Consider the following 22,761-nt stretch of genomic DNA (forward strand, 5'->3'; position numbering starts at 1 on the left):
CGGCTCTCAGCTGGGGGAGTGTGAAATGGATGGCTGGCTCCCTGCTGGCGGTCGATCTGTGATCATATGTAGGGAACAAATGAGTTTGCCTGGGTTGGACAAGCAGGGTGGTTTTGTGGCAAAGGTGATAAAAAACAGCCCTGGGTATCTTTTTTAAGGGAATGAGCGTGGGTTCCTTCTGGGGAAGGCGTGAGTGACGTTCTGTGAGTATAATGAGAAGTATCACAATTCAAATGGTCTCTTCTCTTATTGGTGCGTCTGTGTGCATGTTCAGAAAGAAGGGGATCAGCCCGCCCGAGTGCAGCCCATCGCTTCGGCCACCTTGATCCACTCCGACCTGACATCCGTGTACGGCACCGTGGTGATGAACAGGACTGTCTTGTTCCTGGGGACTGGAGATGGCCAGTTACTTAAGGTTGGTTTTCTGTGCCTTCTTCAAATGTCTATTTTGATAGTGACCCATTTTGTGCTTTTCTTTCTTTATTATTTATTTTTAATGCACCTGGGTTATACGAGGAGACTTAAGGAAGTTCATGGAACATGGAATTGAAAGATCCATTTATTCTGAAAGTATTTTGAAATCCTTACGCTTTTTTTTTCCCACAAGATGCATTATCCATAGCCTTTTATTAAAAATTTATGTATTTGAAAGGCAGAGTTACAGAGAGAGAGAGAGCGGGAGAAAGAGATCTTCTATCCACTGGTTCACTCCTGTTAGCTTAATGGCTATAATGGCCTGTGTTGGGCTGGGCCAGGCCAAAGTCAGGAGGCTAGAACTCCATCTGGGTCTCCCACGTGGATGGCAGGGGTCCAAGCACTTGGACCATCCTCTGCTACTTCCTCAAGTGATTAGATCAGAAGAGAAACATCCGGGGCACAAACCGGCGCTCACATGGGATACTGGTGTCATAGGCAGCAGTGCGGGCCCCTTCCACGAACTTTTTGAAGAGCTCTCTGTACTTGGATTTCAAAAGTCTTTTGCACCAGAACAGACATACCTTTGAATTCCATTGTGCACGAACTTTTCAAAGTCCCCTTGTATCCAAGACTGTACTGGTTGCTTTGTGAGCTCCTTCGAGACCCCCAGAAGTGGCCTGGAAGAAATTCTGGACATCTGGATGCAATCAACCCACTACCGGCCCAGCCAGGGAACGAGGCACCGGCCACTTTGCTTCCTGGGAGGCTGGCAAGCAAGATAGTTTCCCTTCCCTCCTCATAGCTGCCAGGGGAAGGTAAACGGCGGGCTGCCCCCCCCCCCCCCGACTCACATTCCGGAGACGTTTAGTCTTGCGGTTCTCTCTCCTTTGTAATGGAGAGAACGTCCAGAACCCCGGATTTCTCACCACGTCAAAGAGTGGGAGATTCTGGGGCTCGAGGAGAAGCCGAGACAGGTGCTCCTTGCCTCCAGCCCACTTGCCGCCCACAGAGGGGGTTGGTTTTCTGCGCTCTCTCTGTGCCCGCGCACACCACCGAGAGGTTCCAAATCTGCCATGCTTTCTGGCGCCTCCTGACTGCTTTTTTCCCACTGGATGGAGACAGCCTGGCCAAGTTGAGGTTTTTTTTTATGCACTTGGAGGGGAAGGGCCGTGGGAAGGAGGAGAAAACGAAATCAGAGCCACCCGTTCTAGTGGCCATTGCATCAGTGTCCCCGGCAAGCATTTATTAGACACCTCCTATAGTCTCAGCAACCTCCATGGTTTGGACTGTCCTATTTCAGGCTCCTCTTGTTCCTTTCTGCAGCCACCTGACTCTCAGCTGAGATTCTTTCTCTTTTCTTTTTTTAATAGCTCTTTATTTGAAAGGTTGAGTGACAGAGAAGGAGAGACAGAGATCTGCTACCTGCTGGTTTACTCCCTAAATGTCCACAACAGCTAGGGGGTGGGCCAGACCAAAACCAGGAACCTGAAACTCCATCCGGATCTCCCACATGGGTGGAGGTAACCTAAGAACTAGGGCCATCATCTGCTGCCTTACCAGGTGCATTAGCAGGGAGCTGGCTCAGAAGCAAAGTAGCTAGGACTTGAATTGGCACACAGAGATGGCGGCATGTCCCAAGCAGGGGCTCAACCCACTGCACCACAGTACCCACCCCTCAGCTGAGAGTCTTCATGGAATACACAGAGATCTGTATTCCTAGCTAATCTCTTATTGATAACTGGCTGTGTGGCTTTTGGTGGCTAGCTTAACCTCTCTGAGCCTCCATTTGTGCATCTGTAACATGCAATGATCCTGGACAACCTAGGAAGCCCCTTGCCTCTGCTGTGGTCTCTGCTGCTGTCTTCTGCATACTTCTCCCCGCCCTGGCCAAGCCCGTTCACTTCCTCTTTCTCCAGCTGGGCCCCCTGTGCTCCAGTTTGTGTGCTTTTGCTCATCCTGCACCTCCAGCCTGAAACCCTTTACTCTTTTCCTCGACGTGACAAGCTATGCCTCGGCTCAACTCAGAGCCCGCTTTCTCTTTGCAGATGTCCAAGCCCGGGGTGATCTTGCTCTGCCCTTAGCTCTTGAAACACTCATGATCAGTGTCATTCTGGCTCATGGCAAATGGCTTGCTTCTCCCTGGTGGTTGTCTTGCCTTCCTCGCTTGGCTTCAAGCATCCAGAGCAGGGGGCCGTGAGATTCCCCCAGCCTGATACAGAGTGGAACACTGGTAGGCATTTGATGTAATCTGTTTCCTTTGGAGGAAACCCAGTAACATATGGGAGGGAGTTTGTTTGTATACACATTCTTTTTTCAAGTGTACATTGATCATCCTTCCTGTTGTATTCACTGTAGTTCCTGGGCAGTGGTGAACGCCCAGCAGTCATTGTGCCCATGCCAGCGACATCGGGAGCCACACCAACCCCGTCGGGCCAAGGCACCTGCTAGCCTGGCACCAGAGGTTTCCATCCGTCTTGCCAGGGCCTCCTCACCAATTATCTCTTGATTTGAGATATTTTTGAAGGGTGTTTTGACAAGAACACTGTTTTCTCCCAACCGGAGCCAACCAAACTGTTACATGGTAGATTGGAGGTGAAGGAACACTTGGCTATAAATAGTTCCCCACTGTGGGGCGTGGACCTGGTTTCTGGCCCTGGGCAGCTGGCCGGTTGTCGGTGATGCTGGGCCCTGGAGGGTGGGGCTGGGCCGCAGCTTCATGGGGCAGCAGGCGCTCGCAGGATCCTTGCCCCAAAGTCCTTGGGATCTGCAGGGTAAGCCGCGTCTGTGGCCTTGTTTGTAGGATTTGGCTGACAGAGGCGGCCTGGCTTTCTGGTTGTTTTGGGACATCAGCACGATTCTAACGAGTTCCTTTCTCTCCACACCCCTGGGAGGTAGGTCTGCTAGTCCCATTTTACCGAAGAGGGAATCAAGGCTCAAACAGAACGTGAGTGATTTGCCTATGGACCCACAAAGCTGGAGCAGGCATATGACCCTGGAGCTGATGAGGAGAGAGCATTACTAACCTCCTCTCCGCTGCACCAACTTTGTACCTGCTAGCCCAGGCCCTGGCCACGCCCCCTCCCCGGAGGATCCTGGGAGCAGGTGGGGTGGGTCAGCAGTGCCTGGAGGCTCAGGGAAGAATTAGCTGCCTGAGATGGCTTGATAACTTCTTCAGGATTAACCTCCGGCCAGCCCCAAGGAGAGCTTCCTCCAGGAAGCTGCCCTCCGGTCGGTCGGAGGGGGCTGTGAGGAGTGACTCTGAGCTGACTTGTCCCCCTCCCCCTGCAGGCTCCCTAGGACAGCCCTGTAATTCCCAAGACTCCCTCCTGTATCCTGTCTGCAGTTTCTGAGATGCAGGCCCCTGAAATTATCCAGGGCCCCCAAGACCCAGGACCAGGCGGATGATTTGGGATCTGCCGGATAATCCCCAAATCCCTTTATTCAAACGCTTGGCGCGTCTCCCTTGCCAGACTTGTCACCAGAACTGCTAGGGGGGAAAAAAAAAAAGCGGACATTGACAGACATGAGCTTGACTGAAGCCGCAGCCTGGCGGTACTAATGATGCAAAAAAACAAAACCCAGCCCAAGGCAGACAGTGGGAGGAGGAGGAGAAGAAAGAGGGCTCGGATCCCTCGCAAGCCTGACTCATCAGTCCCTGAGTGATCCAGAGGCGGTGGTGTTCCGATGCCCGCCAGGCACCGTGCTCTGTGCGTGGCTGGCTGAGAGGCAGGCAGCGGTGCCTGGGGGCCAGGTTCTGATTTTGACCCCCACCAATAAAAACCTGGCTCCTGAGATCTCTGCACACCTCATGGAGTTTTAACATAACTTGATGCCATTTGAAACCTCATAAATGTAAATAATTTTTCCTTATGGGAGAAGCAGTGTACACTCCTGGAGAAAGTGGCGATGCAGCAGTGGCTGAGAGGAAGGCAAGGAAAAAAATTAGCCCTAATTGCACAGAGTAGCAACAACCACCGTCAGCATTTTGGATCCCCTTTTTCACATAGTTGAGGTCAGATTCTACCCAACTGTGCGTCTTTCTTTCCACCAGTTCATGAGGGCAGAGGCTTGTATGCAAATATCAGTAGCAACACTTTGTAAACAGTCTCTTTCAATAGCTGGAACTAATTCTGTTGTGTGCAAGCGTTGATTTGAACTTCCACTGAGATATGAGACCACTTTTAGGATTTCTCTGTAGATGCACTTTTTCAAGGAAAATGATAAAAGTGGCACCATCTCCAAAGGTGAGATTGGAGTACGACTGATGGACAAGCTGCGAAGACTACAGCGTGCTAATACCCACACTGCCCTGCGCCTGCCTCCATGCCCCAGTCCCTCTATAAGATTTTGGAACAATGGAAGAAATTTAAAGCTCAACAGGTCCTTTGAGAGCATCGGATCTGCCCTTAATTTTATGGGCATGCAGGCCTCGTGGTTTGGGGTGAGTTATATCCAGTCACTCTGCCACCCCCACCCCGTTATTTCCCCATTCGACTTCCTTTCTACACATGATCGCTTGCAATCATTTTTTCAGTTGTCAGCGTCTCCACAGAGATCAGCTGAAAAGCGTGGCCACACTGAACTCCGCGCTGGGGAATTCATGGCGCACATGTTGCCCGCCGTGCGCATTCTAGAAGCACACACGGATCTGTCTTGAGCTTGTGGTAGAGCCTGGGGTTTGGTGTGGATTCCTTTGAGCTGACTCTGTTGCGTACAGAACGTTGTCCTTATTTCAAGGGCAGCGTGGAATAGTTTGAGCTTTTCCAGGTGGTAAAATCAGTAATAACAGAATATGCATGAAATTTGAAATTTGTAGCTTTATGCATGCCCATTAACCTTTCTTGTAAGCATAAAAGATAAGAAGGCAGCGGGTGACGAATAATCACAGCTCCCGTTTCCCAGCTGTCACTTGGTGCCAGCGTCAAGAGAGCCGGCATCTGCGTGGGAACCGGCATCTGCATGGGTGAACTCATTTCATCCTCACCGGCTGATCTGTGACCATCCCCACTTAGTCCACGAAGAACCCCAAGGCTGGCGGAGGTTAGGTAGCTGCTGGAGGTGATTTGCACCGAAGCCCTCTGTCCCCAGAGCCCACACTTTCATCCCTCTGTCCCCAGAGCCCACACCTTCATCCCTCTGTCCCCAGAGCCCACACTTTCATCCCGCGGCTGAACTGTATTTACTGCTCCAGTGTAGCCTCGAGGGCTTGGTAGAGTTAGTGGAACCTGGTTTTCGTGATTGCTTCGAATATCTGCGATTTCTGGGCTGAGGCCAAGATGCAAGTGTTTGAGGTTTTACGAGAAGGGCCCTGGCTTGTGTGCTTTCCATTTGTCCCTGTTTGGGGATAGCTTTCTGGCAATCTGCTGAGTGCGAAGCCCCCTCCTCTTGGGGCTTCAGGTACCTCATGGGAGCCTCTGAATCCCCCTCGGGGGGCCCCAACTTTTTACTCCTGTGGGCTTCTTTTGAGAAAAGGTGGGAATTCCATATTCAAGTGGATTCTTTTGAGTGTCTTGAGTGTTAGGGAGCAAGCGGTGGGTTCTTCAACATCCCTGGGACCGAAATGAGCGTAGGGAGCGTGTCACGCCCTGGCCCCCTACCCAGCCTGGAGGAACTTCTCACGGGACAATCAGACCTCACTGCCCATGTGGCTCTCAAAGCTCCACTCCCAAGAGTGGGCTTCCTGCTCCCAACCACCGAACAAAATGACACCAGTGGCAGACGATGTTTCCTGAGTGCCAACCAAAGGCAAACAATGTAATGCCCGAAATCTGCCTTGACTCTGCTTACAAAAGCTTTTGAGTGAACATAACAGGAAAGACTTTTAAAATCTTTTCTTAGGATGAGCGCTCTCTATATGTATTCTCAGGGCATGTTCAAATAAGGGAAAATGAGGCAGCTAAGAGACCAGCTGGGACACCTGTGTCTCCCAGCGGAGAACCTGGTTCAATACAGCCCCTCACTCCAGCTTCCTGTGAATGCAGACCCCGAGGGGCAGCTCTGGTGGCTTAAGTAACTGGGTCCCTGCCACCCATGTGGGAGACCTGGACTGAGTTCCTGGCTCCTGGCTCAGCCACAGCTGTTTCTGGCCGTTGGGGAGTGAACCAGCAGATACAAGCTCTCTGTCTCTCATGTAAACAAATAAGTAAATAAACAGATAAATCCAATTATTACAAAAAAATTAAAAGGAAGCTTTGCGTAGCCCAGGATAGGATCCAAGGCCAGAAGAGGGGAGTCAAGGTGAGGATGGCTAAGTAAGAGGCAATGGACCAAACAGAAAAGCAGCAGCAAGTATCGGACTTGGAGATGAGGTTCATGACTGGTTGGTAAGAATGTCTTGGAGGGTGGGCATTTGACCTAGCAGTTGGGCCACTGGTTGGGACGTCCCATCCCATCTCAGAGTTTCTGGGTTCAGAGGCCCGGCTCTGCTCCCAGTTCCAGCTTCCTGCTAAAGCACACCCTGGGGAAGCAGCAGGAAGTGGCTCAGTAGTTGGGTCTCTGCCACCCCATGGGGAGACCTGGATTGAGTTCCTGCCTGTTAGGGGCGGCTGGGGAGGGAGCCAGTTACTGAGAGCTCTCTGTTGTCTTTGCCTTTCAAGTAAAGAAACAAAAGAGAAGGATAAGGAAAAGAAAGCAATGTCACGGTCACCCCCCCATTACCCCCAGCTCGTGGCTTTGTGCAAACCTCCCAGCCGTTACCCCCTGTAGCCCGCATGCCCGGGGCTTCTCCATGCCATGTGCTTCTCTTAGTACTTCCATTGAAATAAGGAGATTGGAAACAAAAGGGGAATTTGCCTTAATCTTTATATTTCATCTTTATTACTGCTAACTCGTGAGGCACATTAAACGCTATTAGATAATTACCTTGTTTCTCCTGTGTGTGTGTGTGTGTGTGTGTCTGTGTGTGCGTGTGTGATTTCAACCTCCTTCACAGCATTTCTTGGAAACTGTTTATAGAAAAAAGTAAATAAGCAGGAGACATGGCTTGTTTTGCCCTTCGACTTGTTAGCTCCGCAGAATGAGGCTAGGAAAAGAAATTTGGCACAAAATACCCTCGCTGGTTTGAACACCCGCAGCTTTTCCATCTCCTGGTTAATTATCAAAAAAAAGAAAACCAAAAACCAAGAAGTCTTTGGTTAAATTTTCCTTCCCCCCGCATCTTCCTCACTGTGGTGTCTTTCTTGTGGGTGGTGTTGAACCTGTACTGTAGCTGTGGGCTGTGCCAGTGTCCTCTTGGTTAAATTTAGCAGTGCTGTTGGGAGATGTGTGAGTGTGTGTGTGTGTGTGTGCAACAAAAGTCCCAAGACTGGTTTATTGCCTGCCATGAAGCTTCCAGAAGATGTCGACAGAAGCAAGATGTGGACACGAAGTGAAATCCTCCATCGGGGAAAATTGGTCCTCTGCACAGACTTCAGCCAGGAGGATCTGAAGAGCTGCATAAACTCTTCCATGCGGATAGCTTGTCGTCGGAGGAATAGTTATTGGGCAACTTCTGTGTGCCAGACACTGTTCTGGGTGCTGAGTATGCAAAAGTGAACAAAACAGACAATGCCCCTGGCTCTCCTGGCGGCAAGAGGAAGACAGAAAAGAAACCACGGACGGATCCGTGATAAAGCCACAGCAGATCGCCACTGCTGAGTGCGATGGGTGGAGAGTGACAGTGGGGTAGGCCCATTAGAAAGGCAATCCGGGAAGGCATCTCAGAGGCGGTGATGTTTGCAACATGAAGGGTGAAGGAATCCATGGAGGAGGCTCCATGTGCCCGCAGAGTAGTTCTATATTAAGGTAGCAATAAATAAAAATCCACGTCGTGCACAAGGCGTGTGTGTGTGTGTGTGTGTGTGTGAATTGGAGGAGGTTTCTCTTATGCAAAATTCAGCCCGTTTTGGGTTTCTGTGACTCACTGTTCCTGCCTGCATCATTTCACGGATCCTGTTCTTTTTCCAAGGCTGCCCAGCCTAGCCAGGCAGAGGAGGGACTGTCCTCCTTGCTCCGGGCTTGCTGGCTTTCTGTTGAATTTGTAGTAGAAGTAATAGAAACCTGTTCTGTGGTCACGTGAGGCCCCCAGCCCCTCTGCGTCGCACAGAAAGCGTCATTTCGTCCTGCGCCCTGGGTTAGGTGGGCCATTCCTGGCATAGTCTTGCAAAAATGAAAACCAGTCTGAGCTATTCACCCTCATGCATGTCTTAATTTAAATTTTAGATATTCTTTTAGGTAATGCACTGACACTTTTCAAGATGTAAAAGAATAAAACATACAGTGAAAGTCACCCACTGCCGCCTTGCCAAGCAACCAGGGACAGCAGCTTCGTGGGGTTGGGGGTCATTCCTGAGGTCATGTTCCTGTGTCCACACGCACAGGAGAGGCTATTCCTCTACTCCCCTCCCCTGGTGTTACACGTAGAACTCAGTAAACACGTGTATCCCATGTGTGCAGAGATTTGTATTCCTAAACATATATGAGTACCAACATGTTGAACATAGACTGTACTACAGAAGGAACTTTTCCATGAGTGTAAAGCCAGACGAGTATTCCGTGGGAAACCATAATGTAAACCCTAGTGTTTACTTAAGCAGTTCCCAGTGCTGCACATTTAGTAGTTCAGTCTTTTGTTTATAGCACAGGATGCCGCAATGCCTATGCGAGTGCCATTCTGCAGATACACAAGGGGCTGCCAGGTCCAGGGCTGTCCGTGCACTTTGCTAGACAATGCCAGGCTGTCTTCCAGAGAGGTCCACGTGCGTCAGGGATGCGGCATCGGGCAGCATCCGTCGTTAGCAGGGCAAGCTTCAGTGCAGGCCACGCAGGGTAGCTTGTTCGGGAGACTGATTGGCGAACCCTGCACATGGTCCACGTCGATTAGTTAAAGAAAGAAAGAAGGGCTTCCCTGCCGTAATCTAGACTTGGAGAGAGAGCACACCGGCGCCCCATCTCCAGGCAATCAAGTGGATAAATCAGTGTTGGGCCAAAGCAGATCTGTGCAGGCCTCACCCGTCTCATCAATGACACTCCAAGAATAACTCGAATGAGACACCCATGGAAGCTACAGTGCAACTCCTAATTCACTTAAAATGCACATTGGTGGTGTTTTTGTTTTAATTCTGTTTTTATCGACTCTGTTATTTTAAAGTAAAGCCCAGACACTGTCATTTCCCCTCAACCGGTTTCATTTTGCATCTCTCAGAAAACTGGTCTTAAAAAAAAAAATCTGGGGCTGGCGCTGTGGCACAGTGGGTAAAGCCGCTGCCTGCAGTGCCGGCATCTCCTATGGGTGCCCGTCAAGTCCTGGGTGCTCCACTTCTGATCCAGCTTTCTGTTATGGCCTGGGAAAGCAGAAGATAGCCCAAGTACTTTGGGCCCCTGCACCTGCATGGGAGACCCAAAGAGGTTCCTGGTTCCTGGCTTCGTATGGGCACAGCTCCAGCTGTTGCGGCCATCTGGCAACTGAACCAGAGGATGGAAGACCTTCTCTCTCTGCCTCTGCCTCTCTGTAACTCTGCCTTTCAAATAAATAAATCTTTAAAAAAAATCATAATGCATGTAATCATGATACTACTATCACATGTAACAAAGCCATCAGGCATTCCTTAGGATTATCTGCTATGCAGTCCCTATAGCTACATTCTTCTGATCGACTCAGAAATGTATGTAAAATTATTTTGTCCAAATCAATGTTTGAACCAAGTCCTCAGACCATGGGGGCTGTTTCCTGTCACCCAGGGTGGACTCCCTGCTTCTCTCTGCCAGCTACTCCTCTCTCGGTTCCTGTGGACGGTCTCACATTGTGGATTTGGCTTTTTGCTTCCTCATGGTGTCGTTTAGCTTGTTTCTCTACTCTTCTGCTTCCTACTGTTGTGTGGCAGTTAGCACTGCACTGATGGGGAACTAGGGTCAAGTTCAACTGTATTGGCGCGAATACGTCCCAGGCAGTGCTGCCAGATGAGGCTTTGCCGTGATGTGATGAGTTTCCGAAGAGATCCCTGGGCAGCAGCCTCTCTCCTCTTGAGCCTCACTTGAGTACATCTCCATCAGTCTCCTTCTTTTGTAAGACTGCCTTGCTGTTGTTCCTTTTCCGTACCCGGCTTTGCTGAGCCGGGCAGGCTGTGTGCACCTGAGCTGATTGATAAAGGTGTGAATCAGATCCGGCAAGCCCACACCTCCTCAGTGCCTACCTCATGGCTCCCTCCGCTCGGTGCTCTGTAGGGCACTTGACCACTAGAACTTTCTGTATCTGCACTCTCCAGGATGGTAGCCACCAGCCCAAGGTGGACCGTGGGCACCAGCGATGTGGCTAGTGTGATCGTGGGACTGAATTGTAAGTTTAATTTAAACTTAAATAGCTGTGCATGGCCAGGGACCACCATCTTGAATGGTGGGACCATAGTCATCCTAACAGGAGGCACAGGGGCCGGTGCTATGTAGTGGGTAAAACTTCTGCACATGATGCTGGCATCCCGTGTGGGCACCGGTTCATGTCCTGGCTGTTCTTCTTTGGATCCAGCTCCCTACTGAGGTACCTGGGAAACCAGAGGAAGATAGGCCAAGCACTTGGGCCCCTGCACCCACATGGGAGACCGGGATGAAGCTCCTGGCTCCTGGCTTCAGCCTGGCCTAGAGCTAATCATTGTGGCCAACTGGGAGTGAACCAGCAGATGGAAGATCTCGTGTCTCTGTAACTCTGACTTTCAAATGAATAAATCTTTAAACAAACAACACAAGGAGGCAAAGCGTTTTCTCACCTCCCTTGGGACCTAGCTCCTGCTTAAAAAAGAGATTTGTTTAGAAGTTGGTCGGTGAGACGTACTTGCGGCATTGCTACTGAATTTGGTGCTCAGTCCAGGGTCTCTGAGTGAGCTAAGCAGATGATGGAAGCGATCACAGGGTAAAGCCAGACTCGGGCCCAGATTCTGGATTTGGAGGAGCTGGGCCGGGAGTACATGCCGATCGCCTCCGTGCCACACTGCTAAGGCGCTTTGGTTAAACAGCACGTACCTGATTACTGTCAGGAAGAGCGGGTGCCGGCGCGTTACTGATCGGTGGACGCACGAAGGCAGATGGTCCGGAAAGAATCACAGTTGCCAATTTTTCTTTTCAAGCTCCGTGTAACTGATGTCCGCAGTGGCAGAGATGTGAATGTAGATCATGTATCTGGATGTGTTCAAACGGACAAACCGCTGAACACTTCAAAGTCTCGTCTTGGGCAAGGGATAGGAACAAAGATGATTAAGACGTGGTTGCTACCCAAAAAGAGCCTGCAGTCTGCACTGATATCCACCGGGGGTTGGTTCTGTGTTTGGTGTCTTTCATAATTCTTATTTGATTTTTACAGAACATGATTAGTGGGAAGGCATTCTTGGCTCCACTGTATTGTTTCAAAAAGTCTGTATAGGCTCAGTGCAGATGGCAATTTTTCCAAGTATTTTAAAATCAAATTACATCTGATTTATTTGAGAGACAGCGAGAGAGAGAGAAGGAAACGTACAGACCGAGAGCTCCCATCTGGTTTACTTCCTAGATGCCCGTGGTGGTCTCTAGCTGGAGGCTGAAGCCAGGATCCAGGAACCCAATCCAGGTCTCCCACGTGGTCCTCAGTTTAGAGAACAAGAAGTTAAGGCCCAGGGAGGTTGAGTGAGTTACTGGTTCAAAGTACATGGGGAAGGGCCAGGAAGCAAAGCCAAGCCCCAGGCACTGTTGCTTTGCTCCTAGCTTATGGTAATAGTGTCCCACCCAGTCTTCACGCCCACGTCTCAGTCTCTGTCTTCTCACCACCTTACTCCTTACTCAAAGCCTTGCAGCCGCCCCTCTTTCTCACTTGGAGTCGAAGACCAAATCTTTGCACAGACCTATGAGACGCTATGTTGTCTGCCCCTAGTATCACCCTGCCCACCTCTCCACCCACACTGGCCTCCTTCTATTTCACGGCCTCTGTACTGGCAGGGCCTCCTTGAAGATCATGCGCTGTCAAGGCCCCTAGCTCCCTCCTGCAGGTTTCCAAATAAATGTCCTCTTCCGGCGCCGCCTGTCTGCACCATGCCCTCTCCAGCTCCTCACCACGCTTCCCTGGGTCCTGATCCACTCATCACCTTCTGCAGAATTGCTCAGTTTACCCTTCTGTAGTTTTAGTTGCCTGCCACTACTCCCCCTGCACACACACACAGACACACACACACATGTAAGTTCTACACAGGTAGAATTTCTGCCCCCCCCCCCATTCTGTTCATTGTCATTCTTCATACACCCGGAACAGTGCCTGATCCATAATGAATATTTACCAGATGCTCCTTGACTGAAGATGACGAAGCTCAGATATGCCCAGTTTCAAAGCCACTGGATATTGTCACGCTTGCTCATACATTTTCATACGTAAACACGTAAATACTTGTCTATACCTGTAAGTTGTCTGGGTTACTTGACATTGCACGGTTATGTAGAATCTTGTAGGAAAATCAGGGTAACTTGTGCACATCTGTGTTGGGAGCTACTTCTTTTAGTTTCAAGGTCACTGTTGGCACAGTCCTAGCAAAGCTGTCACTTGGGGCTAAATAATTTGTGTTCACTTTATTTGAAAGGCACAGATGGAGACAGAAAAAGAGCGTCATCTGCTGGTTCACTCCCCAACTGCCCACAGCAGCCAAAGCCAGGAGCCCAGAACTCCATCCAGCTCTCCCAAGTGGGTGGCAGGGACCCAGGTCGTCCTCTCCTGCCCCCCAGGATGCACTGTAGCGGGAAGCTGGCTCAGAAGCCCAGACTCAAGGCCGGCGCCGCGGCTCACTAGGCTAATCCTACGCCTAGCGGCGCCGGCACACCGGGTTCTAGTCCCTGTCAGGGCGCCGGATTCTGTCCTGGTTGCCCCTCTTCCAGGCCAGCTCTCTGCTGTGGCCACGGAGTGCAGTGGAGGATGGCCCAGGTGCTTGGGCCCTGCACCCCATGGGAGACCAGGAAAAGCACCTGGCTCCTGGCTCCTGTCATCGGATCAGCGCGGTGCGCCGGCCGCAGCGCGCCGGCCGCGGCGGCCATTGGAGGGTGAACCAACGGCAAAGGAAGACCTTTCTCTCTGTCTCTCTCTCTCACTGTCCACTCTGCCTGTCAAAAATAAATAAATAAATAAATAAAAAAAAAAGAAGCCCAGACTCATAGAAGTAGTGGGTATGGGAAGCAGGCACCCAACAGCAGCTTAAACTGCTGAGCCAAGTGTCCACTCCCAAGAGTGGCTTCTTGTTGTTGTTGGGTTTGGGTGTTTTGTCCCTATCAGAAGCACAGGTGCTCTGCTGTTGTCATCAGCCATGTGGAGGACTGAGATGTGAGTGGGTGATGATGGAACGCGGTTCCTCAGCCAGTCTGTATCCCAGGATGGCTTGGCAATAGAGCTGCGAGCTTGGACACCCTGCGATTCAAAGACTGTAATAGAAATCATACCTCTCTCTTCCCCCCTCCCCTCTCTCTCCTTTTTTTTTTTTTTTTTTTTGAGTAGGTTGTTCTTGGTGAGAATTTGACTTCAAATTGTCCAGAAGTTATCTATGAAATTAAAGAAGAAACTCCTGTTTTCTACAAACTTGTTCCCGATCCCGTGAAGAATGTGTTCATCTATCTAACAGCCGGGAAAGAGGTAGGTAGCAATCTTAGTTATTGCTTCTGACTTATGAATAAAAATTGTTTAATTGATGTCATTATCTAGTAGAGAAGCTTTTACTTTGAACTACTGAGTTTAAACACAGCTGCAGGCTTCGAGAAGACTCACAGTGGTTCACAGACGTGGAATTAAAAACCTCACTGACTGTCAGTAAGTAAGCGAGAAATATTACCTATTTAGACAATTTTATTATTGGCTATATTTCCAGTGCCGAATTTTCCAGAGGAGGGTGTGCTTGCAAACAGACGCGTAATCAGCAAGGTAACTGAATTTACATTTATTGTGTGGGCACTGAACGGTTAGAATGCATTTATGAATATACCCAACGGGACTGGCTTTGGAATTTGGGGTTAATATCAGGCCACAGTCTCATACACATTCATGAAGCACGGAATATATGGCGCTGGCCTGCCCTCACTTAATTTATTTGGCCATTTTAGTTTTCCTTCTTGATTCTGCTGACTGAAATAAAAACAGTATCTTTTCACGATGTCTTCGTCTTCACAAAGGGGAAAGGAAGGGCCACTGATTTGTGCGGGGCCCCTACTGGCACTATGCTGTCATTTGTGTGGCCTTCCTAGATGCATAGAGTTGTGTGTTTATGCACACACACACGCACATATAACACATGTACCTAAGCGTAAGAGACTGCTTTATCAAGTGTTTTAATAATAAGAGGCAGTTGTGTTTGTCTTACGTAGGAAAAATCTAAGACTTGGAGAAGTTAAATAGCTTGCTGGAAGAAATACACATACATCAGCCTTCGTCAGGGGTGGGACGCAAACTCTGCCCTGATCCCAGGGCCTGTGGTCAATGAGCCCGGATCCCACATTTGTGAGATGAAACGGGACATTCTTGGGCTTGGTAGTTTTGAGCCAAGAGGGTTTGAAATCTGAAATGCCAAGAAGACTCATTGCAATGTAGATAGTCATATAACGGATGGAGTAGGTGCCCCCCGCCGACTGCCGTTTTGCATTTTTCCTGCCGGCTTTCTTAGGAGCGAAGCCACGCCAGTGAGCCCCGCGTGCTTGTAGGGTCACAGCGCAGGTGTGTCGTTTCTGGTATTCTTAAGAAGCCATCTTGCTCTGTACCCGCTGAAAAGTCAGTTTTCTCAAAACGACCACCTTGAGATGGGCAGCTTAGACTCTCCCAGGGCTTTGTAGACATTCTTCACCACGCTGACTCCCTGTGCCAGCTTGCTTCCCCATCCGCTTTCTCTTATGTTTCTTCCCTGGGGATCTCAGATTTGAAAGATTTCTCTTTTTCTGTCTACTCAACAAACTGCATTATTAAGTAACAATTCCCATTCCCAGGCTTTATTTATCAAGGACATCTCAAAACTGCCAGTCAGAGTACTGACTGTGCAGCCACATGGAGCTGATAAAATTCCAGCCCCCAAGGCCCCAGATACTTGAAGGCTTGCTTAATCTGTGTGTGTTTTTCCATTCAGTTTTGTGAAATGTTGCAAATAGCTCCGAACTCCCCATTACTATCCTGGAGGCAGCCAGGACTCTAGGCTGGGAGCCACAGTGAAGACCACCAACAGTTGACAGGCCCTTACCTCCTGGAGGGGGAAGGTTGTGGTCTCAGGTTGTTCAAAGCCAGAAGTCCCGGGCTGGCGCTGTGGCTCACTTGGTTAATCCTCCGCCTGCGGCGCTGGTATCCCATATGGGCGCCGGGTTCTAGTCCCAGTTGCTCCTCTTCCAGTCCAGCTCTCTGTTGTGGCCCGGGAGGGCAGTGGAGGATGGCCCAAGTGCTTGGGCACCTGCACCCACATGGGGAGACCAGGAGAAGCACCTGGCTCCTGGCTTCGGATCGGTGCAGTTCCGGCCGTAGCAGCCATTTCGGGGGTGAACCAATGGAAGGAAGACCTTTCTCTCTGTCTCTGTCTCTCACTGTCTAACTATGCCTGTCTAATTAAAAAAACAAAAACAAAGCCTGAAGTCCTTGGCTGGGAGTTTTCAGCTGGGTGGGCGGGGGGGGGAGATAGCTACCTTCTTGGTTTAAGATTACCAACCACAAAGCCTATTAGTTGACTCTGGTTGAGCAAATATAACCCCTAGAGAGATAAAAACCCAACAAAGGGCCTTTTCTAGACCCCTGGGGAGGGAGTAGTAGCCAAATTAATAAGCCACAGGATATCCATCAGGGAATGGATGTGACCATTAAAAATAATCACATGGAGATATATGCAGTGAGGCGGCACAGCCTCTATAGCGTGCTATTAGAGAGCAAGTCCAATGAAGTATTTATAGTGTCCTCTTTCTCACATCGTTATGCTTGTATGTTTAAATGCGCTGGGCAGTAGTTCTCAAAGAATGTTCTGGAGAATCACAGTCTACTGGAAGGGCGATTGTTCCTCGGCCACTCCTGGGTGGTACTCGACATGGTCAAAAGCACGTGGAAGCCTTGTGCTACGGAAACCTGCGGCACTTTTTCAGCCCAAGGTTTCACGTTTGCTGGACCCTGGAATCCTTATGTCACACCACAGCAGGAGCCACTATCGAGTCAGCTGTCGGTACATGTCCGATGGTGTTCTTACGTGATGACCCCACAGTGTCGGCGTGCCCGTCATCACCGTCCTACCTATGAGGAAGCAAGGTTAGAGAGATCACGTGACACTCACTGAGAACCCCTCAGAATTAAAAAGGCGTGTTACGGAACACAGGGCAATACCCACATTCTGATCATTCCGGCTCGGCAGACTCAGTGGCAGGGACTATGACATGGAAAGGCACCATCATCCTCCCAGGAAGTCACCTTAGAACCGACAGGCCTGCCCCAGGGCATTCTAGAACTTTCCACATCTCTGGTCTTTCTCAGAGGTCACTTTCTAGCATGTACCACTCCCTAGCACAGAAAGTGTCCCACGTCCGCCTGCCCCTGCTGTGTGATTTTGCCTGCAGAAAATGCACCGTGGGGGACACACTGTCTGCCTCCTACTGCCCTGCTCCGAGCTCTGAACCATTGCCACCGCTGACGGACCTGGCCCAGCACCAGAGCCCGCTTCGTGGGCTGCTGTCTCCCAACAGCTGGAAGCTCTATGGGCTGTTTCTTTTCTCTCCGACCCAAGTGGAGGAGCTGTGGTGATGGAGCCACCCCTCACTGGCTGGGAGACCTGACCCCCCGCCCCCTCATTTCCATATCTGGTGCCTGCCTCATGCTGGCGCCCCTGGGGCAGAAACTTTGGCTATTGCCAAATGTCCATTTCGGTGATGCCGCTGACCACTTACTGCCTATCTCTGAATCCGCCCACGTGACCCGATCCCCTGATCCCTATGGAAATCATCATGTGTGGATCGACAAGTCTGACTGCACAGCTTCTCAAACTCCACTCCAGGCCAAGTGAGTGAGTGAGTCAGCAGGAGGGGTATGGATTGCACGCCTCCCTGAGTGTCCGTGATGAAGTGGCTACAGGACTGTCCCCTGAAGCCAAACTCCTCGGTGCTCATATCCCTCAGATTAAATGGCATTGAGTTTCCCTATAAGCAATGCATATCCTCCCCTGTTCTTTAAGTAGCCTCTAGATTATTTATAACGCCTAATACTGTGTTAAGTGCCATGTAACATGGTTTTATATTGTTTAGGGAATTGTGATGAGAAAAATGTACATGTTCAGTAGAGACTCAATTTTTTTTTCTGAATAGTTTCTGCATTTGGCTGAGTCCATAGAACCCTTGGAGAAAGGGTTGATTGTAGGTCCTATTTTTTTAGATTTATTAATTTATTTGAAAAGCAGAGTGACAGAGAGGGAGAGGTAGAGAAAGCACTCTTTTATCCATTGGTTCCTTCCCCAAATGGCGGCAACAGCCAGGATTGGACCAGGCCAAAGCCAGGAGCCCAGAACTGCCATGTGGGTGCAGGGGCCCAAGGGCATGGGCCGTCTTCTGCTGCCCTCCCAGGCGCTTCAGCAGGGAGCTGGATCAGAAGTGGCACAGCTGGGACTTGAGCCAGGGCTCGGGTATGGGATGCTGGTGTCACAAGCTGTGGCCTAACCCACTACCCCCCAGCGCTGGGCCCTCTGTATGCCCTTTTTTTTTTAATTTGTCAGGTAGAGTTACAGACAGTGAGAGAGAGACAGAGAGAAAGGTCTTCCTTCTGTTGGTTCACTCCCCAACTGGCCACTATGGCTAGCACTGTGCTGATCCGAAGCCAGGAGCCAGGTGCTTCCTCCTGGTCTCCCATGTGGGTGCAGGGCCCAAGCACTTGGGCCATCCTCCACTGCCCTCCCGGGCCACAGCAGAGAGCTGACTGGAAGAGGAGCAACTGGGACTAGAACCCGGCACCCACCCGGGGTGCGGGTGCCACAAAGCGGAGGATTAACCAAGTGAGCCACGGCACGGGCTCCTGCATGCACTTTTAAAAGCTCCCCGGGTGATTCTGATACAACCACTTCATACCCAAGAACCTGAGACCTGCCCTGCCGAAGACATTCAAAGGTCAAGTTGACAAATGAGTTCCTATGGCCTTTCCTCAGAGAAGGCGCTGTCGTGTTCCTGGTGGTTAGAATTCCTTCCCAGCTACTGTGCTCTTGATTTTCAGGTCAGGAGAATTCCTGTCGCGAACTGCAGCAAGCGGAAGTCCTGCTCTGCGTGCCTGGCAGCAGCAGACCCTCACTGCGGCTGGTGCCTCTCGCAGCAAAGGTATTTCCTGAATTCTCTCTCTCTTCACTGCACATCCTGGGGAAGCAGCGCGCGCCGCAACACTTGTTGCCCTACTTTTAAAGATCTGTTCCAATGACCCACAGGAACCGGTTTCTCCCAGGACAGAAATATCACCGCGTAGTCCTAATTAATTCTCGAAGATGCTTCTAGCCATGTCCATGTTACTCAGTCGTTTGACCTGGGCCACTCAGGGGCTGTGCAACCTGGGGGTGACATGGTGGAGCGGGGGGAACAGGTAGGGATGCAGCATCACGGGGCCTAAGTCAGAGCAGGTAGATTAGATTGGCTTTGGCTTTCTAGAGAGACTCCAGAGAATCAAAACGGTTCTCTCAGGGAAGATAAAAGAATAGGGATGTTTGCAAATTTTCAAATGAACCCTCATCACGTCATGCATTCTGTTCGCTCCCCGGAAGCCTCATGATTGGGGGCGTTGTCGCCTCCTGCACCCTACAGCTGGGGGCCTGGGGGTGCTGTCGCCATCCCCGGGCAGGACCTGCCCAGCCTGCTCCTGAATGATGATGCTCACCAGCCACCTAGGCTGAGGGGCGACTCGGAGCCGCTGCCTCGCCATGGCAGTTCCTAGCGTCGCCTGGACCAGCCTGGTTGGATTCGCTGTTGCCATGGCAACCCAGCACTCGCCGCGGAAGAGGGGAGGAGAGGGCCGGGCTGCCGCGCAGGCAGGCAGGGAGAGAACCCTAACGGTGTCTGTCAGGTTGCTGCTTTCAGCTTTCAAAGGTGGCAAAGGAGAAGAAAGAGCAGGGCAGGTGGAGAGAGGCTGAGGCGGGGGCCAGGTTGGGATGGGCAAGGGGGGACTGGGAAGAGTGTGGGCGAGGAAACCAGGAGACGAGGAGGGAGAGGGGCAGAGCTCCTGCAAGCACGGGGTTCCGAAAGCAGACCAAAAATATGGGGCTGGAATTAATTAAGAGTTCATGGAGGAAGTCACGGCAAAACGATAATTGCTCTCGCCTTACGCTGTGCCTCCTCACCGGGCTGTTTCCGTCAGAGTCCCTGGCAGACAAAAGAAAGGCAGGGCCTGGAACAGGCTCATGAATAATTGTAATTGGGTAGGAACGTTTCCTCCTTGTCGCCTGCCCAGGGCTGCAGTTTAAGAAATTAACCGATCCTGAACGGCCCTTTGTCGCGGCAGACCCACCAGGCAGCCTCGCTGTGCTGCGTTAGATGCCTGGCCGTGAGGTCACTGCCCTTGGCTGGAGTTGTGGCACAAAACAGCCACATGTAGCTAGCTAGTGACCCCTGGATGCGCGCGCTCAGGTCTGGAGTCCCTGGGAGATTTCCAAGCTGCTGCTATGACTTTGGGAGTTGGTGGTGTTGAGATGGTTCTTACGGGAGCCTTCACATCAGAGGAGAGAGGGGTTGTTGATGGAGGAGAGAAGTTGGAGAGCTGAAGATTGAGGTCCTGCCATGGGTAAGGGCTGGGCAGAAGCCAGGGAAAGAGCAAAAGAAACTAGGGGGGCAGCAACCAGAAAGGGGAGGGGAAATGCCGCAGGGGGTTGGTTGTCTGCTGGAAGCCCTGCCGAGGGGTCAGATGGGAGAAGAAGGGAACTGATGATTGGGGATGGTGACAAAGGCAAAGGCCGTGGTTTGGAGCAATGCTTAACCACCGACAGACAGCGGGGAGAGGACAGCAGGGCAGGCTCTGTAGAGGGGCGGCACTGAGGAAGGCAGTGGAGACACAGAACAGACGCTGCAGGAGACAGCAGAGCCCAGAGAGATTTTATTTATTTATTTTTTTGTTAATATTCACGGAAAAACAGTGTGTGTTTGTTGCCGTTGGGACCATTCCAGGAGAGAGGGCGAAGCTGATGGTACAGGAGAGGAAGAGAGAGTTGTGAAGGCTGTCTCTGAGCAGATGGGAGAAAGAGTGGCCAGGTGCACCTGCAGGGAGGCGGGGCTACAGCAGAGCAGGTAGTTCTTGCCCAGCGCTGGGAGGCGACGGAGGGACGTGGCCCTGGCATGGGTCAAGGCTAGAGCGTGTGCAGGGTCTCTGCATGTGGCGGACCTCATTTGCAGTGACTTTAGACCAGAGAGAGCCAGGTAGGGGAGGAAACCCTGAGGTTGAGGCGAGATGAGAGGGAAGAAATGAAGCAGAAGACCGGGAGAGAGAACAGAGTATAGAGAAATGTGAGGGCATTTCAAAAAGTTCACAGAAAACGGAATTAAAAGAAGTTTCTTTTGGTGCAAAAAAAAAAAAATGTTGAAACCCATGCAGCTTTTTTATAATATGCATTTTCCATGAACTTTTTTGAAGATTCCGCATACAGAATGGTTGCCAGGCAGCCTGAGAGCCTGGCTGAGGTTGGCGGTCCTGCCTTTGAATTGAGAACAGCAAGCGTAGTTTGGCTTTGCTCAGGCCAAGTTCAGCTCTGGGGGCGTGGTTGTCGAGTGAGGGCGAGTTCCCTTTGGCTGGGGATGGGGCAGATGCATCGAGAGGGGGGAGAGAGGCCAGGGAGCCGAAAAGGCGTGCAAGGGGTGGATGATGCTGTGGCTGTGGCTATGGGTGTTGACGCGGGGAACCGTGGACTCCTGGGCTCTGCACAGGGAAGGGAGGACCGACGGGAGCGAGGACGGGAGAAGGTGGGAGGATCTGTGTGGTGGAGGCTGTGCCTGGGGTTAAGAACTGCTGGAGCAGCAGGACTGGAAAAGGCATGGTGGCTGGAGCATGGGGGCTGCAGGTGGTGGTCTTGGGCCAGGTGGAACAGTGGTGGTGGCAGGGTGTGGTTGTGCCACTGTGGGAGGGTGCAGGACAGACCCTCGGCAGAGGGGGCCCGGGGCACTGAGGTGCCTGCCTGAGTACTGGCAGGGTTGGTCATCTGTGTGGACATCACAGCCACCAAGGACGGTGCTGGAATAGCACGGTGGAGACTGAGGAGCTCAGACTGGAAAACTGCAGGGAAGGGGCTGTGGGGGCTGCTCTGTAGCGAGGTGGGCGTAGGGGAGTGGCTGCAGGAGGGGAAGGGTTAGAAAGGGGAGAATCACCCAGAAGCGGGCAGGGAGACCCCAGTAGGGTACCCAGGCTGAGAGAGAGGCGGCATCCAGCCCTTGAGAGGGGCGTGGGGAGGCTGTGTGCTCAGGGAAGAGCCAGCTTCAGCGAGCTCAGATGAGAGGTTGGGGACATGGGCACCTCTGCCCACACCTGCCTGTGGGTGGTCGCCTTCCTGCTGTGCCTGCTTCACAGGATCCTGCCCTGTTCCCTCACCCCACCCCAGTACGCCACAAGACTAGTGATCCTTTGAAAATCTCAGATCATGTGAGCTCCCAGCTCAGTGACCACCCTTGGCTTTCCGCCTTAGAAGGTAGTCTGATGGCCGTCCCTGCCAGGGTTCCGTGGTCAGGTTCTTCACCGCGTCGTATGCCACTTGCTCCTTCGTGCCCTCTACCCCAGCTGCACTGGTGAGCTTTCTGAGCTGATATGCCAAGCGTGTTTCTGCCCCAGGCCCTTTGCACTTGCTGTTGCCTCAGTCTAGAATATTCTTCCCCAGCTCTTTCATGACTGACTCTTGGCCATCTGCTCCTAGAACACACATCTTTCTCCATCTGAATACCGAGTCTTACGCATTCTGTTGTCACTCACAGCATGTCACTGTCCTATTTTCTTCATGACCCATCACTATCTGAAATGACCATAGTTCCCTGCATTTCCCTTTATTGAAGCATGGTTAAAAAAAAAAAAAAAGTTAAATGAGTGAGGTGGGTTGAGTGATTGGTAAACTCTACAGATGGCAAGTCGAGACTTGTGTCTTAAGTATCAGAGAACATTCTGGAGTCAGGGAGTGATGGCTCATCACAGCCGTGTCAGATCCCTTGGTTTCCAACTGGTATGGTTCTGACCTGCAATAAAATGGAACTTAGCTCAGATCTATGAGTCACATTAAGCTCCTGGTACCATTCAAAATGAAGAATTCTAAAGGGGGATGTTTTCTTATAACTGTAGAGCATCCCACTGTGTTTATTTTAAATGTCACAGATTTATTTAGAAAAATAATTTATTTTTTTTCTGTTGAGAAGGTTGAGCTTTCTTGCATACGTGTCTGG

The 22,761-nt window shown here is 51.1% G+C and overlaps 1 protein-coding gene across 1 annotated transcript in view; it reads left to right on the top strand.

Annotated features, from left to right (window-relative positions):
* Positions 1–22,761, top strand: part of PLXNC1 (plexin C1) — a 159,374-nt gene that overhangs the window by 20,033 nt on the left and 116,580 nt on the right. Inside the window, exons 2-4 of the mRNA XM_008256886.4 lie at positions 275–415; positions 13,886–14,020; positions 18,587–18,687. Of these exons, the coding sequence (XP_008255108.4) occupies positions 275–415; positions 13,886–14,020; positions 18,587–18,687 (377 nt within the window). The remainder of the gene's footprint in view (positions 1–274; positions 416–13,885; positions 14,021–18,586; positions 18,688–22,761) is intronic.

This window comes from Oryctolagus cuniculus, chromosome 11, assembly GCF_964237555.1.
Source record: "Oryctolagus cuniculus chromosome 11, mOryCun1.1, whole genome shotgun sequence".
In the NCBI taxonomy this organism is placed as follows: domain Eukaryota; kingdom Metazoa; phylum Chordata; class Mammalia; order Lagomorpha; family Leporidae; genus Oryctolagus; species Oryctolagus cuniculus.